This window comes from Pavona decussata, unplaced genomic scaffold (assembly GCF_977016875.1).
Source record: "Pavona decussata unplaced genomic scaffold, jaPavDecu1.1 SCAFFOLD_83, whole genome shotgun sequence".
Lineage (NCBI taxonomy): Eukaryota > Metazoa > Cnidaria > Anthozoa > Scleractinia > Agariciidae > Pavona > Pavona decussata.
Window position 1 is genome coordinate 1,154,271 of NW_028145501.1, and position 21,713 is coordinate 1,175,983.

At 38.4% G+C, this 21,713-nt stretch overlaps 2 protein-coding genes across 2 annotated transcripts in view; one reads left to right on the forward strand and one right to left on the reverse strand.

The window, feature by feature from the left end:
- Nucleotides 1–21,713, forward strand: part of LOC146475751 (uncharacterized) — a 67,633-nt gene that overhangs the window by 22,387 nt on the left and 23,533 nt on the right. The gene's annotated exons all lie outside the window — the stretch shown is intronic.
- LOC146475753 (uncharacterized) lies at nt 656–1,884 on the reverse strand. Its single transcript, XM_085115450.1, has 2 exons — nt 1,513–1,884; nt 656–1,400 (listed from the first exon to the last, which is right to left on the reverse strand). Exons 1-2 carry the CDS (start codon nt 1,551–1,553, stop codon nt 656–658), a joined length of 786 nt encoding a protein of 261 aa, XP_084971576.1. The 5' UTR covers nt 1,554–1,884.

Here is a 21,713-nt window from a genome sequence, read left to right on the forward strand (position 1 = left end):
TTGACTGATTACTAGAGAGTAAAAATAAAACAGAACTGAAAAATCCATTAAAGAATCTTCTTTCTCCTTTTTTACTTAATTAACCCTTTAAGCCCTAACAGTAATCCGTATCAAATTTCTCCTTGTAATATCAATGCTTATTCAACCCCTGAGGTCATGAGAGTTAAGGATCTGATCACCCAAGGTTAATTTTCGTATTTTAATAACTTTTCCCTAGTACTTTTATAAGAAAAGTATGAGGACAAGATAGGAGAATTTGTTCTTTGAAATTAGGGCTCAAAGGGTTAAGGTTAATAACTGAATAAAAAGCACAAACACAACCATTCCAAATATAATAAACACAGTTTATTCATGAAAAACTCAAAACACAACAATCTGCATGCACTAGAGAATTGCAAAATAAGCAATAGGAAGTACGGCTGACATTTGTGTGAAGTTTAGAAGCCATGAAAACATTAAATTCTACACTGGTTACACTACACCGTGCAACAACCATTTTTCTGGTTCAGTTCTATAACAATTCAAATGTAAAATGTAAAACTTAAGAGACACCTCTAGTAACTGGGAGGGTTCATAACAAATTCAACTGCAAATTGCTTTTAAACTGATCTTATGAGAGAGTATTACTCACAGTCTTGAACTAAGCTTAACAAGTTCACTGTTTCTTGTTATTCTCCATGAATGCCATCAGAAGCTTGGTTTGCTGCTGCTGTTGTGCTGCTAGCATTGCTTGCACATTCTGCTGTTGCTGTTGTTGCTGCTGAATTTGAGCCATTAATGCTGAAAACATAGCCTGTTGTTGCTTTTGAGCTTGATCTTGCTTTTCAGCTTGCACAGCAAGTTCTCTCTTCTTGATCTCTAATTCTTCTTTTTTATACTCCCTCTCATTTTCTGATCTCTCTCTCAAGTAATCTATAGCATCAACAGTGCTTCGCCTGATCTTTGGCTTCCTTTGTTTGTTCTCCTGGTCATCACCTGTTCGCTTAACCATTCTCTCCATTGCTTGCTTCCTGACTTGTTCAGCTGTAGCCTTTTCCTTGTCGGCCTTACTCTTCTTTTCACGGTCTTTTGAGTCTAGTTCCCTCTTTGCGTCCTTCTCTCGCTCTAAGATTTCATCTATCAGTTTCTCTAGCTCTGTCTGTTCCACTTCGATACCTGAAGCTCTCTCCTCCATTCTTAATTTTTGTGCATACTTTGTCGACAGCAGTGAAAACCGATCACGCACGGATCTGGCGGTTACTCTGAACTTCGGCTGATGAATACTGTTGAGCTGCTGAGCTAAGGATTCCCAGGCTTGTCCTCTTTCAGGGGTTCTTAGCTTGAATTTGTAGGGTTCGCTCACGAGCACTTCCCTACACATAATAACATCATGATCTGTCGTCCACTGGAAGTACTTGCTTCTAGATGCAATAAAAAACAACAAATAAGTTCCAAGTTGGTCGAAAAATGTATTAAGCTGTCACTGTATCGAAAAGAAAAATCTACCAAAATACATAGCTGTTTGTAGCTTACGTTTTCTCGGTTTCTTCCTCTGGCAAAAGGGAGGCGGCCATATTGAGAAGAGTTTCAATAAATACTTGTGAAATATGCCTGCAAAAGAAGCAAAAAAATTCATCCAATGCGATCCACTCGCAATCTAAAACCTTAGCAGGTACCAAGCTTCGTGAAAATAGATCAAAATCCTTTGAACATAGTCCTAACGACGCTACTTCTACTTACGTTTTCAAGAGAACGGCTTTCCTGGAAAAATTCCGTCGTGGACGCAACGTGGACGACGAAATCTCAAACAAAGACATGCGCAGTACGCCCAAATGTGAGAATTCGACTTCCGGCCGTCGTCGTCCTCTCGTTTCGTCGTCGGTGCTTAAGTTCCCTATTATGGTATAGACGGCTGACTGGACCTGCAGCTGCTTGACACCTACGCATGCGCTATTGGCATGTATTTCATAAGAATGGAAATTTGTACTTGTTTGAAGGAAATTTCGGCTCTGTCTTGGGTATTTTTAATCTCTCCAAACTTATATGTTTGTGTTTTCGTTTTATTGTGTATAAGACACGCTTCCGTGTTATAATTGAGTGACGCGAATCCATGTTCTGTGCTAAGACTTGATCGTTACTTGCCTCGTAGATTTTCTTGCGTTATGTACTTGATAAAAGTCCGAAAATTTTTCCGATTTGAACTTATGAATCTATACCGTGCTTCCCTCACATGTATTTGTCCTTGGCCACTGAGTTCGTTTGTAATGGTTTTTACTGTAGATTTGGCAAATAATTGCGTGCCTTCATGGTGAAACTAGCTAAAATTCGTTTGATTTGTTGGTGAGGTATGGCGCGTTTAAAATATCTTGACGTTGTCCCTTGAGATTACGAATGTTCGGTTATAAGATTTGTTTATGAGGAGAGCGGCCAGCGAAACTTTTGTGGCTAAATTTGAAAAGCGAACCTTTTGAGACAAGGCTACAATTTTAATGAAGTTTGGTCTTCTTAAGTAAATGTTATAACCCCTGCATGTCTTTTTTCATTTATGCAACTCAAGAAATTGCTTGCCGGAATTTATGCTAAGTAAAAAGGGAAAATTTTTTGGAAGAAGCAAGGAAATCTATTTTAGTTTGATGTAAAATGATAGACGATGAACATCGGTCGAAGTCTGAGGGGGAAGAGTGGGGAAGGATGAAAATAGAAGATCTGAAACTATATCGAACCCTGTTATTCGAAGCGGAAACATGTAAATTCTTGTTGATATTTTGTCTGAAACGGGAAAAAACCCTACTTGACAGCCATTTGTGATGTCACCTTTGTGGTGACAATGGTAGAAAAGATGCTAGTGTGCACAGTGGAACCTCGATTTAACGAAGTGCCCAGGCATGGAACTATTGAAAAATGACACAGCGGAAGGCTAAATGCAGTCATAGCTACAGTACAACAATTATAAGCGACGCTAGGTAAAACGCATGCGTAAAAGAGGAAAAGGGAAAAAAAGCAGTGATGTCCCACATGGAAAGCATGACAAACTCCGATCATTATAAATACGTGAATCAAACTGCACTAACTTCGAGGTCCGGATTTGGGGAGGGTTATCTACTACTCTAAATCAGTTGATTCCCACCCCTCCCCGCACATTGACCTCATCTTTTGCTTTTAGGATGAATTTTTTGCTATGATTAACGTCTATGGAACCAAGAGACTTACTTTTAGTCAAAAGAGGCCATTACGATCAAGGCAATAGTTCTCAAGCAGTCTCATTTATCACTCAGAAGCAGCAAAACCAAGAGCGTATTATCCTAGTTGAACAGAACGTCACAAAAGAAGAGTCTAGATGTCTTGTCTATTAGAAATGCATGCACCAATAGACTTGTTTTGTTTTCAAAAAATATTCCTTCGCCTTTTAGATTCCATTAACATCTGTGGATTGACTTAATTTCCCCAGTTATTTCTGTCAATCTGACAAGGAGGATGAAAATTAACATCCACGGTCCTTGTCCTCACTCTCCACAAAGCACGGAATTTGATCACTGACTTCAAGCACAACTTTTATTTTGAACAGGACAGAGCTAATTCGCAAAAACCGTGCGACAATCTACAAATGAAAATATCTCATCGCCAGTGCTTGCTGCTATGACCTCATCTTTGACATTAATTCAAAGAACGATTTCGATAGCAAAACTGTATTTTTCACCACGTTTATGTACCAAAATATTGTGACACAAAACTGACGTCATAAGTAGGGGTTTCCCCCCTTCAGACAAAATGTCATCAAGAATTTACATATTTCCGCTTCGAATAATACGGCTGGATATAAGGTTTCAGATCTTCCATTTTCATCCTTCCCGCACCCTTCCCCCTCGGACTTCGACCGATGTTCATTCGTCTATCATTTTACATCAAACTAAAATAGATTTCTTTGCTTTTTCCAAAAAAATTCCCCTTTTTACTTAGCATAAATTCAAGCAATATTATGAGTTGCACACATGAATATGGACATGTAGGGGTTATAACATTTACTTAAGAGGATCAAAATTCGCATAACAGGGCTGGATTATAACGTTTCAGTTTCTCTGCTCTTCCCCGGCCCCCTCAGACTTCGACCGATATTTATTCGTCTATCATTTTACATCTGTCTAAAATAGATTTCCTTGCTTCTTCCAAAAATTTTCCCTATTTACTTACCATAAATTCATGCATACATGAATATAGACACGTAGGGGTTATAACATTTACTTAAGAGGATCAGAATTCATTAAAATTGTAGCCTTGTCTCAAAAATTTTCGCTTTTCAATTTTAGCCACAAACGTTTCGCCGGAAACTCTGCTCATAAACAAATCTTATAACCGAGCGTTCGTAATCTAAAGCGACAAGATATTTTAAACGAGTCATACGTCACCCTTTGACACAAACATATCAAATGAATTTAGCTTGTTTTACCCCCAAGGCAAGCAATTATTTGCCAACTGTACAATAAAATAATTACAAACGAACTGGCCAAGGAGAAATACATGTCAGGGTAGCAATGTATAGGTTCATCTTTTCAAATCGGAAAAAAAATTTCTGACTTTTATCAAGTACATAACGCAAGAAAATCTACAAGGCAAGTTATAATAAGTCTTGCACAGGATATGGATACGCGTCATTCAATTATAACACAGAAACGTGTCTTATACCCAATTAATCGATAACACAAACGTATAAGTTTGGAGAGATTAAAAATACTCAAGACTGAGCCGAAATTTCCTTCAAACAAGTACAAATTTCTATTCTTGCGAAATACATACCGAAAGCGCATGCGTAAGTGTCAAGAGGCTACAGGTCCGGTCAGCCGTCTATACCATAATGGCAACAGCGTCAACTCGCGTCATTATAAATAGGTGAATTGATCCTTACTATATGTTGAGGTCCGGATCCAGGGGAGGGTTACCCTCATTATGTGTCTCGGCACGCCCCTCCCCGCCTCATTGACCTCACTTTTGCCTGCGAAACTTGAAAATTTTAGAAATTTAGCCGGTTTACTTATAATCTACAAGTATATGACATGTTTTATCTAAGAGAACACTCGCATTTTGAAAATGTTGTCTCCGACGCGAGTGAAAATCGACCGTGTAGAAAATGTTTCACAGCAAGGAAGACAAGTACACAGTATTATTTGCAAATGCTAGTACGAGTATAGCTGTCAATTTACTTGTTCTATCTAATTCATTACTCAGTATTATCGGTGAAATAGCATACATGGTGTTGAAGTTGGCTTATTTTAGCAGTAGAATGAAATTAAAAAGTTGGTTACTCGTTATTCACTGGTTTACGCTTAGTTTCCAGGAAAAACGAGGACAAACTATTGAGTCAGCGAAAAACCAGACGCTTTGCAGCACGAAAAACAGAGGGCTGTTCTTTGATTAAATTAAATGCGACATGCGAAAAAATGAAGCTCCTTTGGGGGAAACGCAAAATTGACCAAGAATTCGGCAGAAGACGGTTATGCTCTCAGCTCTTCGATTAGTCGAACTCCAATTGAACTTAACTTGAAGCTAACACAATCACTATGGTGTTCAAAAAGTGCTAACCGTACGCTATGATCATAGGTGGAAATGGCTCGCAGTGACATCGCGACTATAACATGAGAAATGTTACCCTCTCTGCTTGGGTAATGTAAAGTCTACTAAGGGATAATTAGGCACTTTTCTCATCAAGAAATGGCAGAATGGCATGAAAAGAAGCCTTTAGTAAGAACTGATTTAAAGTTTTAAAATTACTCATAATTCAAACTCCCACAATTCCAAAGCCCGAGATGTACTGAGTCTATCGAAGACGGTCGTGTGATCCATTCAATACAATTTTCGTTTTTCCAGATTGCCGTAAATCTTCGAATTATCGGCTTCCTTCCTTTTAAAATATTCACCACCAACGATATGCTACAAACAAAGCCTAGGCAATTTAGATCAGTATAAACAGGTCAAGTGAACATATACTGGACTTGGGTAAGTTCATCTACTTCTCTATAGACCGGTTGATTCCAACCTTGGTTAATTGTCCCTAAAGGGATATGGAAAACATTTGGAATCACAAATTATTGATTTCAGATATCGGGGAAATACAGCTCAACATTTTTACCAATATTCCCTTCCCAAAGTAAACAAATCTTTAGCTATTTTTACTTGGCACTGTTATACAAAAATCCGACGATATTTCGTCGCTGTTTCCTTTCGGGAAATCGTTTGTTTTCAAAAATAAACTCATCGGCTTTTTACTCCTTTAAAATCGTAATGTTGCCTCGGTCCATTTATAATCGATGGTTTACAAAACCATTCGCCAGGCAAGTAGAGGGCAGCAGATTAATTTTTAAGTTCGCTGAATGAAGCGAAATTATTTTATTTATGGATGAAACTGTTCGATGTGTAGATGAAAGTCCGTCCAGCAAGAATTACTTTCCTATGGTTCTCAGTCGCCGCTGTATAAGGTTTTGTCTTTAGGGTCTCTCAAGGAAATTCTAAAGTTAGCGAAGTGTAACTATTCCTCTCATAGCCACTGAATACTTTCCTGCGGGACTTTTTTATTAGGGGTCTGCGCATTAATTCCAAAGAAATCATTACGAAGCCCTTCACTTCGGTGCTGTTATACATATTTAATGCAGGGGTTCTAGGAGAATGAAAATATCGAGTAAGGACTTTTCTCAAGCATAATTCTACTCTCAATCTCAGTTTAACAAGGCGGTGTAGTATTTATTTACAGGAAAAAAAGCTTTAATTTACCCGGAATAAAACTGTCGAAAAATGACAAAGCGGAAGGTCAAATGCGGTCATAACTACAGTACAACAATTATAAGGGACGCTAGGTAAAGCGCATGCGTAAAAGAGGAAAAAGGAAAAAAGACCAGTGATGTCCCACATGGAAAGCATGACAAACTCCGATCGTTATAAGTACGTGAATCAAACCCCACTAACTTCGAGGTCCGGATTTGGGGAGGGTTATCTACTACTCTAAATCAGTTGATTCCCACCCCTTCCCGCTCATTGACCTCATCTTTTGTTTTTAGAATGAATTTTTTGCTATGATTAACGTTTATAGACCCAAGAGACTTACTTTCAGCTAAAAGAGGCCATTGAGAAAGAAAATAGTTCTCGAACTATACCGTTAACGATGCTTCTTAACCGGTATAGTTTCGTACCCTGAAGAAGGCAGCATTACCGAAACGTCGGTTGAAACTCTCTTAACAGAGTCGATTTTATAATCTCTAAATTCTCATTACCTACGATTGCCGTACAAATCCTCAGGAACAAAAACGCTTTTGTTTGTGATGCTTGTAATTTCGTTTGTGTTTCAAACAGTTTCCATTGCCAGTAAAAACACAGCCTTACTGATTCACACATTTGTACAAGAGTCGAGGAAAATGTTCAGACAAGTACATGTAGTCCGTGATGAGTTTTAACTGCAAGACTACATCGTCCTGTATCAAAGTATTTCAGAAATCAAATTTAACAAATATTCTTCGAAAAAAAAAGCGATTTTCATTCAAACATCGTCTGATTTCGCAGTGAACCTCGATTTAACAAACTTCTATTTAACAAAGTCCTCAGTATAAGGAACGATATTCTCTTACCTGGCTTTTTAAAATGTATGGAACAAAACCTCGATATAAGGAGCCCTCGATATCAAGAACCAATTTTCGTTGCCCCTCGGCACTTCGTTAAATCGAGGTTCCACTGTACTGGTGAGCATCTTTCCTACTATTGTCACCACAAAGGTGACATCGTAAATGGATGTCAAGTAGGGGTTTTTTCCTGTTTCAGACAAAATGTCAACAAGAATTTACATATTTCCGCTTAGAATAATAACATTTTCAGTTTCTTTATTTTCATCCTCCACTGTTCCCTCCGTGCGGACAATATTCATTGTCTATAATTTTGATTCACCAAGAAAATTTTCATTTTCTTGCTCCTTTCCAAAATTTCTCGCTTTTTCCGAAGTTAAAGTTCAAGAATTTTTTTAATTGTATGCATGAAAACAGACAGGTATAACACCAGACTAAAAGAATTCTTTCAACAACAACAACAACAACAACAACAACACCTAACTGATCCAAATCTTTCATCTGATCATGAAGTCAAGCGCTTCAGATGCAAGGGATCATGGACTCCTTCTAATGGAAGGGACATAGCCCTTGACACTTTTATCAATGCAGTCGAAAATGAGATCATGACCTCAAAACCAGCCACTATCCACAACAATCTCTCTATGGAAGAACGCAAAGCTCTAACAAAACTCAGGAAACGTTCAGATATAGTCATCAAACCAGCTGATAAGGGCTCAGGAACTGTTATAATGGACTACTCCTGGTATGTTGATGAATGCCGCAGACAGCTCAATGACACTAAATATTATCAAAAACAATCTTCAGACCTTACAAGCAAAATACACGAACGCGTCAAAGAATACACTACCCGTTTACACAAAAATGATCTCATTGACTATGAGACATTTAAATACCTCTCATCCAACTCTGATCCCAAGACTGGTCGTTTCTACATTCTTCCTAAAATCCACAAACAAGGCAACCCTGGCCGACCCATCATATCCAGCAATGGCCACCCTACTGAACGCATTTCCGAGTTCGTCGATTACCACCTAAAGCCCCTTGTTCAGAATCTTCCTTCATTCATAAAAGATACTAGACACTTTCTTCTTCAACTCGAGAAACTGGGACCTCTACCGGAAAACGCCCTCCTTGTCACCCTGGATGTTTCCTCATTGTATACTAACATTCCTCATAACGAAGGCATCGAAGCCTGCCGCCATTTTCTAAAGACTCGTCAAAACAAATCCCTTCCTGCTGAAAGCATATGTGATCTCATAAGAATGATTCTTACAATGAACAACTTTTCCTTCAACAACGAACACTATTTACAAGTACACGGGACAGCTATGGGAACCCGCATGGCACCTTCATACGCTAATCTATTCATGGGTAAATTTGAACAACACGCCATTGGAAACGCTCCTCTCAAGCCGCTCGTTTGGTGGAGGTTCAACGATGATGTCTTTATGATATGGACAGAAGGAAAGGAACACCTTAAAGATTTCATCAGATACTTAAACTCTATTCACGCGAGTATCAAATTTACCCATGAATACTCAAATTCCTCTCATCAGACACTCCCTTTCCTAGATGTCCAAGTCCACCTCAGCAACAACCACATCCAAACAGATCTCCACACAAAACCCACAGACAAGCATCAATACCTCCTCAAAACTTCATGCCACCCGAACCACACTAAACAAACTATTCCATTCAGCCTTTTCCTGCGAATCCGTCGCATATGCTCTACTGACGCTTTCTTTGATAAACGAAGCGAAGAACTCATCAAGCACCTGGTCCAACGTGGTTATAGCCGCTATTCCCTACAAAAAGATGCAAATCGCGTACGAGCTATCCCACGTCACGCAACACTACAGCCACAAGAACAGAAAGCCACAAAAACAGACAGAACACCCTTCGTCATATCCTTCAATCCTGCACTTCCCAAAATCTCATCTATTGTGAAAAAACATATCAACATCCTCCAGTCCTCCGCCAACTGCAAACAAGTTTTCCCTCATCCACCAGTTATCGCCTACAAACGTAACGCAAGTCTACGTGATCTCCTGGTCCATTCCGAGCTACCTCAAAACAAGCCCTCCAACCAACAACCCGCTGGAATTCATAAATGCAACCACCCACGATGCCTAACTTGCTCATTTCTCCAAGAAGGTCAAACGAACTACACTTTTTTCAACACTAACGAATCACGCAAAATTTCTGACTACATATCTTGTAATTCCAAAAACCTAATCTATTTAATTCAATGTAAGAAGTGCCACTCCCAATACATTGGGGAGACAAAGCGCAAACTTAATGAACGTTTCGGGGAGCATCGCAGATCTATCCTGAATCACCATCAACTACTCAACCCCACTCCTGTCTCGCTACATTTCAACCAACCTGGCCACTCAATCAACGACGTCCAACTAATCCCGCTTGAACTTATACGTAGCAAACGTGACTCAGTTAGAAAGGCTCGTGAAGCTCATTTAATCAACAAAGCTAAAACATTGCACCCTCTTGGTATAAATAGACGTGACGAAACACGCCAATGACATGTCTCACACTTAGTCCTAAACAACCAATCATTGTCACGCATTTTATATTTTAAATCTTCTTTGTAACGATCCTTTTATGTTTCTCACTTTTCTTTTTCGTTCAGCCCCCGAGGAAGGTTTGTATTGCAAACCGAAATATCGGGCAAAAAAATTTGTTTTTTTAAAAAACAAATATATTTCAGTTATTCTAGCTTTTGTTGTTTGCTCTCTCAAGCTTGTCACCTCCGCCGTTGGGATCAGTCTGCCGTTAATATTTTCTATTTGAGATAATTTGCTGATCCAGGTCTACAAGTGATCCGGCACCACTCATTGGTTTGTCGCTGTGGAATTGCAGATTTTATTGTATTCATAACACCAGATGTTTGCTTCACCGAACACAACTGTGAACGAGGAGTGATATTCAGTGATGAGTTTGACCAGGAAAACTTAAATACACATGTACACACTGTGAAAAAAGATTTTTTCGGAAATCAAATTTAACGGACATTAATTTAAAGAACGATTTCGATACAAAAATCAGTTTTTTTTCACCACGTTTATGTACCAAAATGTTGTGACACTAAAGTGACGTCATATATAGGGGGTTTCCCCCCTTCAGACAAAATGTCATCAAGAATTTACATATTTCTGCTTCGAATAACAGGCCTGGATATAAGGTTTCAGATCTTCTCTTTTCATCCTTCCCACACTCTTCCCCCTCAGACTTCGGCCGATGTTTATTCGTCTATCACTTTACATCAAACTAAAATAGATTTCTTTGCTTCTTCCAAACAATTTTCCCTTTTTACTTAGCATAAATTCAAGCAATTTCTTGAGTTGCATACATGAAAACAGACATACAGGGGTTATAACTTTTACTTAAGAAGACCAAACTTCGTTAAAATTGTAGCCTTGTCTCAAAAGGTTCGCTTTTGAAATGTAGCCACAAACGTTTCGCTGACAGCTCTCCTCATAACAAATCTTATAACCGAACATTCGTAATCTAAAGCAACAAGATCCATGCCTCACCAACATATCAAATGAATTTTAGCTAGTTTCACCATGAAGGCACGCAATTTTGCCAAATCTACAGTAAGAACCATTGCAAACGAACTCAGTGGCCAAGGACAAATACATGTGAGGGTAGCACGGTATTCATTTATAAGTTCAAATCGGAAAATTTTTCTGACCTTTATCAAGTGCATAACGCAAGAAAATATACGAGGCAAGTTATAATAAGTGTTAGCACAGAACATGGATTCGCGTCATTCAGTTATAACACAGAAACGTGTCTCATGCCTAATTAAACGAAAACACAAACATATAAGTTTGGAGTGATTAAAAATATCCAAGATTGAGCCGAAATTTCCTTCAAACAAGTATAAATTTCCATTCTTATGAAATACATGCCGAAAGCGCATGCGTAAGTGTCAAGTAGCTGCAGGTCCGGTCAGCCGTGTATACCATTATGGCAACAGCGCCAACTCTCATCATTATAAATAGGTGAATTGATCCTATCTATATGTCGAGGTCCGGATCCAGGGGAGGGTTACCCTCATTATGTGTCTCGGCACGCCCCTCCCCGCCTCATTGACCTCACTTTTGCCTGCGAAACTTGAAAATTTTAGAAATTTAGCCGCCTTACTTTCAATCTGCGAGTATATGACATGTTTATCCAAGAGAACACTCGCAATTTGAAAATGTTGTGTCTCCAACGCGATTGAAATTCGGCCGTGTAGAAAATGTTTCACAGCCAGGGAGAGAAGCAGTATTATTTCCAAATGCTAATACAAGCCGACGTTCTGAGTAAATGGGAAATACTTCGTTTGATCGTGCTGTCGTCAGGGACATCAAATGAGGCATCGTAATGGCCTCTTTTGGTAGAAAGTAATACTCTTGTTTCATAAACGTTAATCTGAGCCAAAAAATTCATCCTAAAAAGAAAAGATGAGGTCAATGAGCGGGGAGGGGTGGGAATCAACTGATTTGGCGTAGTAGATAACCCTCCCCAAATCCGGACCTCGAAGCCAGTGTGGTTTGATTCACTTATTTATAATGATCAGAGTTTGTCATGCTTTCCGTGTGGGACATCACTGGTCTTTTCTTCCTTTTTTCTCTTTTACGCATGCGCCTTACCTAGCGTCGCTTGTAATATTGTTGTACTGTAGTTATGACTGCATTTAACCTTCCGCTTTGTCAATTTTCAATAGTTTCATGCCTGGTAAATGAAAGCTTTTCTTGTAAAATAATTCAACCGCTTTGTTAAATATTCAGAGTTAAAAAATCTTTCCTATTTGTTACCTTTTATTGAAATGCCCGCACTATACTTCACAATCGGGAATTCATCCACAAACTTTAAATTTAGAATCTCTTATATAACATTAATAGAGAGCGTCGGAGGAAAGCGCTTCTGAATACTGTAGCTTTCTTTTGAATTTAAGCACAGTCTTTTAATAAAGCGCCCCGCAAGAAAGTTGTATTTAGTAACTGTAAGTTGATTAATCACACTTGCTAGACTTTCTCAAAGTCCGTTTTTCGTGGGATTCCATTTGCCGCTCGTCGGTCAATCGTTCGATGCAAAAGAAGAGGATTTGAGGCCAGTCTGACACTTTGCCAACCTTTGGACTTCCTTCACCGTCCGTCAGTCTTGTTACACAACATCATAAACAGAATCGCTGGAACTAGACTCGCCTCATTTTGTCTTCTTATGCACCGAAAGAGTGAGCGACAAGCGACGAAGTCGCGTTTTCCGCCAGACTCACTGGACTCCCACGAAAACGGACTTCAAGAAAGTCTACACAGAAATTAACGTAATTCTCATTAAAAGGACTTTCATCCACACACTCACTGCAAATCTGCTATTCTTTTGTCGTTTGACGTATGGCTTGTGTAATGTAAAGCGAAAATTATTGAATAAATTGAAATTTTAGATTGGATCAAAATTACGAGAGGCAAAGAAACAAAGTTTATTTTTTTAAAACAAGTAATTCCCCGAAAATAAAGCAATAAAGTAATGTTACCTAAAGATGTGTTTTCATAGCGAACGAAATATTCAAATTTTAAATTAGCCTCTATTCAGACGGGAAAATCCCCTAATTCGTTATTTTTTGCGGATATCGTTATGTATTATTCAACACATTGTAATTCTGCCAAAATATGGTCATGGTGCACTGAACACCCGTCTTCCGTTTTCAACAGATATCGTGCGATATACCTAATTTCGTGTGTTTGGGAGAAAAATTGCAAAATAAAGGCGTCCCCAGCCTTTCTGGAATACAGCTGTTCTTTATTATCAATGTGTTGAATAATAAAACAATTATCCTGCTCAAACTTGGGTAATATCCCCTGATTTTAGCCTACTGGGCCTACAGCCTCGTCGGCTTAGTCTCAGGCGATATTCCGCGCGATTTCACAGGATAATTGTTAATCCTTTTCTCGTCGTGTTCGTTTTTTTGTCGTCTTAAATCAATATTTTGTGATCCCAAATTTGATATTTTTTCCGATATAGCCGGGGACAATTAAACCAGTTCGAATCATCCGGTCACTGAGTTTAGTCGTCAGTACTGTTGTCTTACTTCTGATGGCCCGTTCAGTTTAGTACACCTATATCTTACAGTGCTTTTGTATTTACCAGAACTGGCCGGCCAAACCAGCCAGTCTGTAAATCAAATGCGTCATGTTGAAGTGATGGTGCTGCAAAATCTTGAAAAATCATCACTCCGAAAATGCTACGCGCCATTTTGAAAAAATTTGAAGGACAAGGATAAAACGTATCTTTTAAAATAGTACATTCCGTTTTCGAATTTCGAACTGATCAGTCTGGTGGCCATTTCTAACAAATGGAAAACGGCCTTAGATCAATAGTCGACGGCGCACCCTCTTGCTGTGAGAAGTTCCCTACTATCACTGTCCCCACCCCCACCCTCTAATGTGAAATGAAAGACCGATTGGTTTGTTTTTTAATTTAAATATTCCTTTGCATTCATTTTTTCGTTATAATAATCAGCCAAGTCGACTAGACGACAATCAGGGCCAAGATTTGCTTTTACTGAGAATTCCTAATTTGTTATTTTCTATCAAAAACCTGATCGAGGGAACCCGAATTTGGAGACTCAAACACCTTTGGGTATTGCTATTTCCTAAAACGACTGTTTCTGAGAAACAAAACAAGGGCACAACAAACCTACAAATATCGTTCCTGTTTCAGTACAAGTATCGTTTCCTGTTTCCTGTTTAATTCGGTAGAATAGGATAGTTCTTTATTTAAACAAGGTAAAATCCATCAGGAGTATAAACATAGAAATAACCTAACTATCCTAAACAAAATTCGAAACCCAACTACAAGTAATCTAACTAATACCTGTTTTTCATGAATGCTTTGTATACTCTAACATTAAAAATGAAAAATTAAATAATCTTTTAATTTGACATAGAGATTTAGCTTCTCTCACATCACAGGGCAGGCTGTTCCAGAGAACTGCTCTGCTATAACTAAAGGTGTTTTTCATGAAATTAGGTCACGGAAACGGGACAAATAGCTTGTTAACAGAATCCCTCAGGGAGAAACGCGTTTTATTTCGTTTACAAGTTTAAAGGATAAATAATCAGAGACAAGACCATTTAAAGACTTGTATACCATTAAAGCTTCCTGTAATTGAAATTGAGTGCTCAGGTCTTTCCAATCGAGTTGTCTAATTAAACTGTTAGCGTCAGCATCATAGCTAGAAAAGGTTAAAACGTGAGCGGCACGGTTCTGAAGCTGCTGTAGCCTTTCAAACTATGGTAGCTCTTTAGAAGATTAAAAAATCCATCCAGTCAAAATGGTTGCGACGGCCTCGACACTGTTTTCCCCAGATTTCCTTGCAGTATTTTGAAACGATGAATTCTGCTGTAGAAGTTTGGTTTAATGTGACGGGGTCAGGCTATTAAGTATGTGTTATTTCGCGTTATTTATAAGGAAGCGTTTGACGCTGCTAACCCTTGTGGTGTAGACGTGCGCTTCTAATTTTCCTGCGCATGCGCTCGTTGTAGTGCATTCAAAAAATAGATAGTGATACTTGTCGAAGGAAACTTTATCCTAATCCTCTATTCTAGTTTTGTTTGCGTTTATTTTAGTTTGGTTGCCAGGAACGTTTATGAGTAAAAACTGAAAGAAATTGCCGTATTACACCGTTACACTGACGCTGGTTCCTTTCATAGTGGAGATGGTAAACGTTAGAAAGATTTTATCCACTTGGCAATTTAAAGTTGCGTCGCAACACTCGTTTGTCCTCAGTTTTTCGTTTGAAACCCTACACAACCAAGAATCGCATCAGCATTAGCACAAGGACTCTTTCAAGCTCGTATCGTTATTAAAGGCAAGCTTTTGTGCTAAATTTCGTTCGACGTGTTTGTTGCTATCGAAGAGAGGAAAATTTTAAAGGACGCCAAAATATTCAGCTATTACATTGAAGTAAAAGGATAAGATATATAACAAAAATCGACTTTACGGAGATATATGTTAAATGATAAAAATTCTGACTTTCAATCTCCAGCACATCCGCTTTTTCAAGTGGAAAATGCAAATTCCTCATTACGTTTTTTCAAAACGGGAAACCCCTACTTGAGAAGCAGGGATGATGTCACTTGCACTGTTTTGTCCAGACTGAACCATTGAGCATTTAACGTGTAATTTGTTTATTATTTTTTCCTTTTACTTAAGTATCGATTAGTCGCTCCAATTCATATAATTCTAAAAAGGTATTTGCCTTTGAAATAAGCCGAATGGCTGGATGATAGACTTTTCCATGGTTGTAAAACTTTAACTTTTAGAGAGCATAAAGTACAGTATCATCTGTCTGAGAAGCCGCTCTGAGGCATGAATCACTGTTATTCGGTTGAATCAGCTCTCAGTCAAACATTGTATTTAGAATCCCTTGTATTAAGCAACCATCTCCCTTTACCCTTTAAGCCCTAACTGAGTGATCAGCTTCAAATTTCTCCTTGTAATATCAATGCTTATTCAACCCGTGAGGTTATGAAAATTGAGGATATGATCACCCAAGGCGAATTAAGTCAATTCACAGGAGCTTAGGGAGAATAAAAGGCGAAGGAATATTTTTTGGAAACAAAAGAAGTGTATTGGTGCATGTATTTCAGAATACACAAGACATCTAGACGCTTCTTTTTGTGAGGTTCTGTTCAACTAGGATAATACGCTGTTGGTTCTGCTGCTTCTGTGTGATAAATGGCCTCTTTTAGCTAAAAGTAAGTCTCTTGGCTTTATAAACGGTAATCGAAGTAAAAAAATTCGTTCTTAAAGCAAAAGATGAGGTCAATGAGCGGGGAGGGGTGGGAATCAACTGATTTAGAGTAGTAGATAACCCTCCCTAAATCCGGACCTCAACGCCAGAGCTGTTTGATTCACGTATTTATAATGATCGGAGTTTGTCATACTTTCCATGTGGGACATCACTGGGCTTTTTTTCTTTTTTCCTCTTTTACGCATGGGCCTTATCTAGCGTCCCTTATAATTGTTGTACTGTAGTTATGACCGCATTTACCCTTCTGCTTTGTTAATTTTCAATAGTTTCATGCCTAGTAAATGAAAGCTTTTCTTGTAAAATAATTCAACCGCTTCGTTAAACATTGAGAGTTTAAAAATCGTTCCTACTTGTTACCTTATATTGAAATGCCCGCACTATACTTCGCAATCGGAATTCATCCACAAACTTTAAATTTAGAATCTCTTATACAACATTAATAGAGAGTGTCGGAGGAAAGCGCTTCTCAAGACTGTAGCTTTCTTTTGAATTTAAGCGCAGTCTGTTGATAAAACGCCCCGCAAGAAAGTTGTATTTAGTAATTGAATTGATTATTTACACTTTGCTAGACTTTCTCAAAGTCCGTTTTTCGTGGGATTCCATTTGCCGCTCGTCGGTCAATCGTTCGATGTAAAAGAAGACGACTCGAGACAAGTCTGACATTTTGCCAGCCTTTGGACTTACTTCACCGTCCGTTAGTCTTGTTACACAACATCATAAACAGAACCGCAGGAACTAAACCTGCCTCATTTCGTGTTATTATGCGCCGAAAGAGTGAGCGACAAGCGACGAAGTCGCGTTTTCCGCCAGACTCAGTGGACTCCCACGAAAACGGACTTAAAGAAAGTCTACACAAAAAATTAACGTAATTCTCATTAAATGGACTTTCATCCACACACTCGGCACTGCAAATCTGCTATTTTCTGTCGTTTGACGTATGGCTTGTGGAATGAAAAGCGAAAATTATTAAACAAATTGAAATTTTAGATCGGATCGAAATTATGAGAGGCAAAGAAACAAAGTTTATTTTTTTTAAAACAAGTAATTCCCCGAAAATAAAGCAATAAAGATAGATGAAATTTAATATGTGCAACGTAATGTTACCTAAAGATGTGTTTTCATAGCGCATGAAATATTTAAATTTTTAATTAGGATTTGTTCAGACGGGGAAATCCCCTAATTCGATATTTTTTTGCGGATATCGTTTTGTATTATTCAATACATTGTAACACTGCATAAATATGGTCATGGTGCACTGAACATTCGTCTTCCGTTTTCAACAGATAACGTGCGATATAAGTATTAAATAACGTGTGTCGGGGAGAAAAATGCGAAATAAAGATCGTCTCCAGCTTTTCTGGAATAAAACTGTGCTTTTATATGAATGTGTTGAATAACAAAACAATTATCTTGCTCAGTCTTGTGGAATATCACCTGATTTTAGCCAACTCGGCCTACGTCTTCGTCGGCTGAGTACCGGTCGATATTCCGCGCGATTTCATAGGATAATTGTTAATCCTTTTCTCGTCGTGTTCGTTTTTTTGTCGTCTTAAATCAATATTTTGTGATCCCAAATTTGATATTTTTTCCGATATAGCCGGGGACAATTAAACCAATTCGAATCATCCGGACACTGAGTTTAGTCGTCAGTACTGTTGTCTTACTTCTGATGACGTGATCAGTTTAGTACACCCTATCTTATAGTGCTTTTCTATTTACCAGAACTGGCCGGCCAAACCAGCCAGTCTGTAAATCGAGTGCGTCATGTTGAAGGGATGGTGCTGCAAAATTTTGAAAAATAATCACTCCAAAAATGGTAGGCGCTATTTTGAAATTTGAAGGACAAGGATAAAAATTATCCTTTAAATCGGTACATTCCGTTTTCGAACTGATCAGTCTGGGGGCCATTTCTGACAAATGGAAACGCCCTTAGATCAATAGTCGGCGGCGCCCCCTCCCCCCTTCTACTGTTTTTGTAAGCCAGATCGTCTCTACGCATGCAGTGAAAAACCGGTTGGTTTGTTTTCTAATTTAAAAATTCCTTTGCATTCTTTTTTTCGTTATAATAATCAGCCAAGTCGACTAGACGAAAATCAGGGCCAAGAATTGCTTTTACTGAGAATTCTTAATTTGTTATTTTCTATCAAAAACCTGATCGAAGAAACCACACATTTGGAGACTCAAACACCTTTGGTATTGCTATTTCCAGTCCTAAAACGACTGTTTCTGAGAAACAAAACGAGGACACAACAAACCTACAAATATCGTTCCTGTTTTGGTACAAGTATCGTTTCCTGTTTCCTGTTCAATTCGGTAGAATAGGATAGTTCTTTATTTAAACAAGGTAAAATCCATCAGGAGTATAAACATAGAAATAACCTAACTATCCTAAACAAAATTCGAAACCCAACTACAACTAATCTAACTAATACCTGGTTTTTTTATGAATGCTGTGTATACTCTAACATTAAAAATGAAGATTAACTAATCTTTTAAGTTGACATAGAGATTTAGCTTCTCTCACATCACAGGGCAGGCTGTTCGAGAGAACTGCTCTGCTATAACTAAAGCTGTTTTTCATGAAATTAGGTCACGGAAACGGGACAAATAGTTTGTTAACAGAATCCCTCAGGGAGTAACGCGTTTCATTTCGTTTAACAAATTTAGAGGATAAATATTCAGGAACAAGACCATTTAAAGACTTGTATACTATTAAGGCTTTCTGTATTTGAAATTGAGTGTTCAGGTCTTTCCAAGCGTCAACATCATAGCTAGAAAAGGTTAAAACGCGAGCGGCACGGTTCTGAAGCTTCTGTAGCCTGTCAAACAATGGTAGCTCTTTAGACGATTAAAAAATCCATCCAGTCAAAATGGTTGCGACGGCCTCGACACTGTTTTCCCCAGATTTCCTTGCAGTATTTTGAAACAATTAATTTTGCTGTAGACGTTTGGTTTAATGTGACGGGGTCAGGCCGAGACCGCCGCTATCAAGTAAGTGTTATTTCGCGTTATTTATAAGGAAGCGTTTGACGCTGCTAACCCTTGTGGTGTAGACGTGCGCTTCTAATTTTCCTGCGCATGCGCTCGTTGTCGTGTATTCAAAAAAATAGATCAAAAAAATAGATAGTGATACTTGTCGAAGGAAACTTTATCCTAATCCTCTATTCTAGTTTTGTTTGCGTTTATTTGAGTTTGGTTGCCAGGAACGTTTATGTGTAAAAACTGAAAGAAACTCAGTGCCGTATTACACCGTTACTTTGACGCTGGTTCCTTTCATAGTGGAGATGGTAAACGTTAACAAGATTTCAACCACTTGGCAATTTAAAGTTACGTTGCAACACTCGTTTGTCTTCAGGCTTTTCGTTTGAAACCCTACCCAACCAAGAATCGCGACAGCATTAGCACAAGGACTCTTTCAAGCTTGTATCCTTATAAAATACCAGCTTTTGTGTTAAATTTCGTTCGACATATGTGTCGCTATCGAAAAGAAGAAAATCTTATAGGAGGCTAAAATATTCAGCTGTTACATTGAAGTGAAAGGATAAGATATATGACAAAAATCGACTTTACAGATATATATGTTTAATGAAAAAATTTCTGACTTTCAATCCCCAGCACATCTGCTCTTTCAACTGGAAAAATGCAAATTCCTAATTACGTTTGTCTAAAACGGAAAAAACCCCTACTTGAGAAGCAGGGATGATGTCACTTGTATTGTTTTGTCCAGACTAAACCATTGGTCATTTTACGTGTAATTTATGATTTTTTTCTTTTACTTAAGTATCGATTTGTCGCTGTAATTTAAATAATTCTTAAAATCCCTTGTATTAAGCAAACGTCTCCCTTTACCCTTTAAGCCCTAACAGTGGTCAGCATCAAATTTCTCCTTGTAATATCAACGGTTATTCAACACCTGAGGTCATGAGATTAAAGGATATGATCACCCAAGGTGAATATTTTTGATATTTTAATAACTTCTCCACATTACTTTTATAAGAAACGTATGGAGACAAGATAGGAGAATTTGTTCTTTGATATTAGGGGTTAAAGTAGTTAACACTTCACAGGGTTATTAAGCACTGCCCTTGGAATCTTAGCGACTCTCTAAAATCAAGTTTGAACCAAGTTATCAGTGGACGTTAGACTCTCTTGTTGGCGACCATTTGCCCTAATCGAAGGCCTTTCTTGGCTACAATGATATTTGCTATTACCAGATTTAAATGTCAAAAATGCTGTTCGTTATCTTGGGAAAAGAATTACCGTATCATTACCGCCATTTTATGTTCAATAGTTGTTATAGTTATGTGCGTACAATACGCGAAAGTGGTGCACTTAACTTCTGTTAGATGTACGCCAGAGTCTTAGTTTTTTGCAATCGGAATTAAAGTTTAATAACAGAAAAAGGCATAGAATGAAGGAGTTTAGTAAGAAACAACTGATCTAGAGTAGTAGGTAACCCTACTCGGATAAACTTAGCGGAAGTCTTCTCTGACTACTTAACCGGAAGTCTCATGAATTCGGATGGATGCGCGGTAGTCCAAAGACTTCTACCTAATCGAAGTCTGGTACATTTAATGAACACAGCGCGGATAGAAATGTCGTCCATTGGCATGTCCAATATACGCTATCTTGGATAGATTACACTCAGTGCAGCTTGCACGATAAAAAACATCTCAAATTGCGGAGATGTTTTCCCCCCAGACCCAGTATATAATATCAATTAACCTATCTATTTATACTGAAGGGAGCCAGCGATGCTGGCGTTGTAGTGTTTACTTGTAGGTTCGTTGTTTGTACGCAGGTGCTCCTTCCGTGTATTTAGGTATTGTGAAATTTGTGCTTGCATGGAGAATATCTTGACTTAGGCTATGATGTTTCACATTATTAACGCTCATATCTGAGCATTTTCTTGCTGTTCGTAGCCACAACAAATGATCAAGAGTCCCTCCTATCATTCTGAAAAAAGGCATTGAAAATCATGGTGACACTTAGGCCCTGTTCATCTAGTCTGAGCACCTTCTTGGAAACGGGCACTAGTCTGAACAGGATTTTGTCAGTTCCCGCGCTTTTTCCTTTTGCTGCCCTGGAGATACAGAAAACAAAATGGCGGGCGCCAAATTGACGAACGAGAGCACGATTTCTCTTGGCCGTCAAGGAGTGTAAACAACGTCGTTTTCATAAGGGCCGTGACACGGGCGCCCACTCTAAACAGGGCCTTAGAAACACCTGTGAATAGGGATCATAATAAAAATCGATTTTTCTTTTGAAAAGAATAAGGTCGATTGTGTGATAAGAAACGAAACATTTTA

Coding starts and splice junctions, on each gene's coding strand:
- LOC146475753 (XM_085115450.1), bottom strand. CDS start 1,553: ATGGCCGCCTCCCTTTTGCCAGAGGAAGAAACCGAGAAAAC. Junction 1,401..1,512: donor GAGGAAGAAACCGAGAAAAC/GTAAGCTACAAA, acceptor TATTGCATCTAG/AAGCAAGTACTTCCAGTGGA.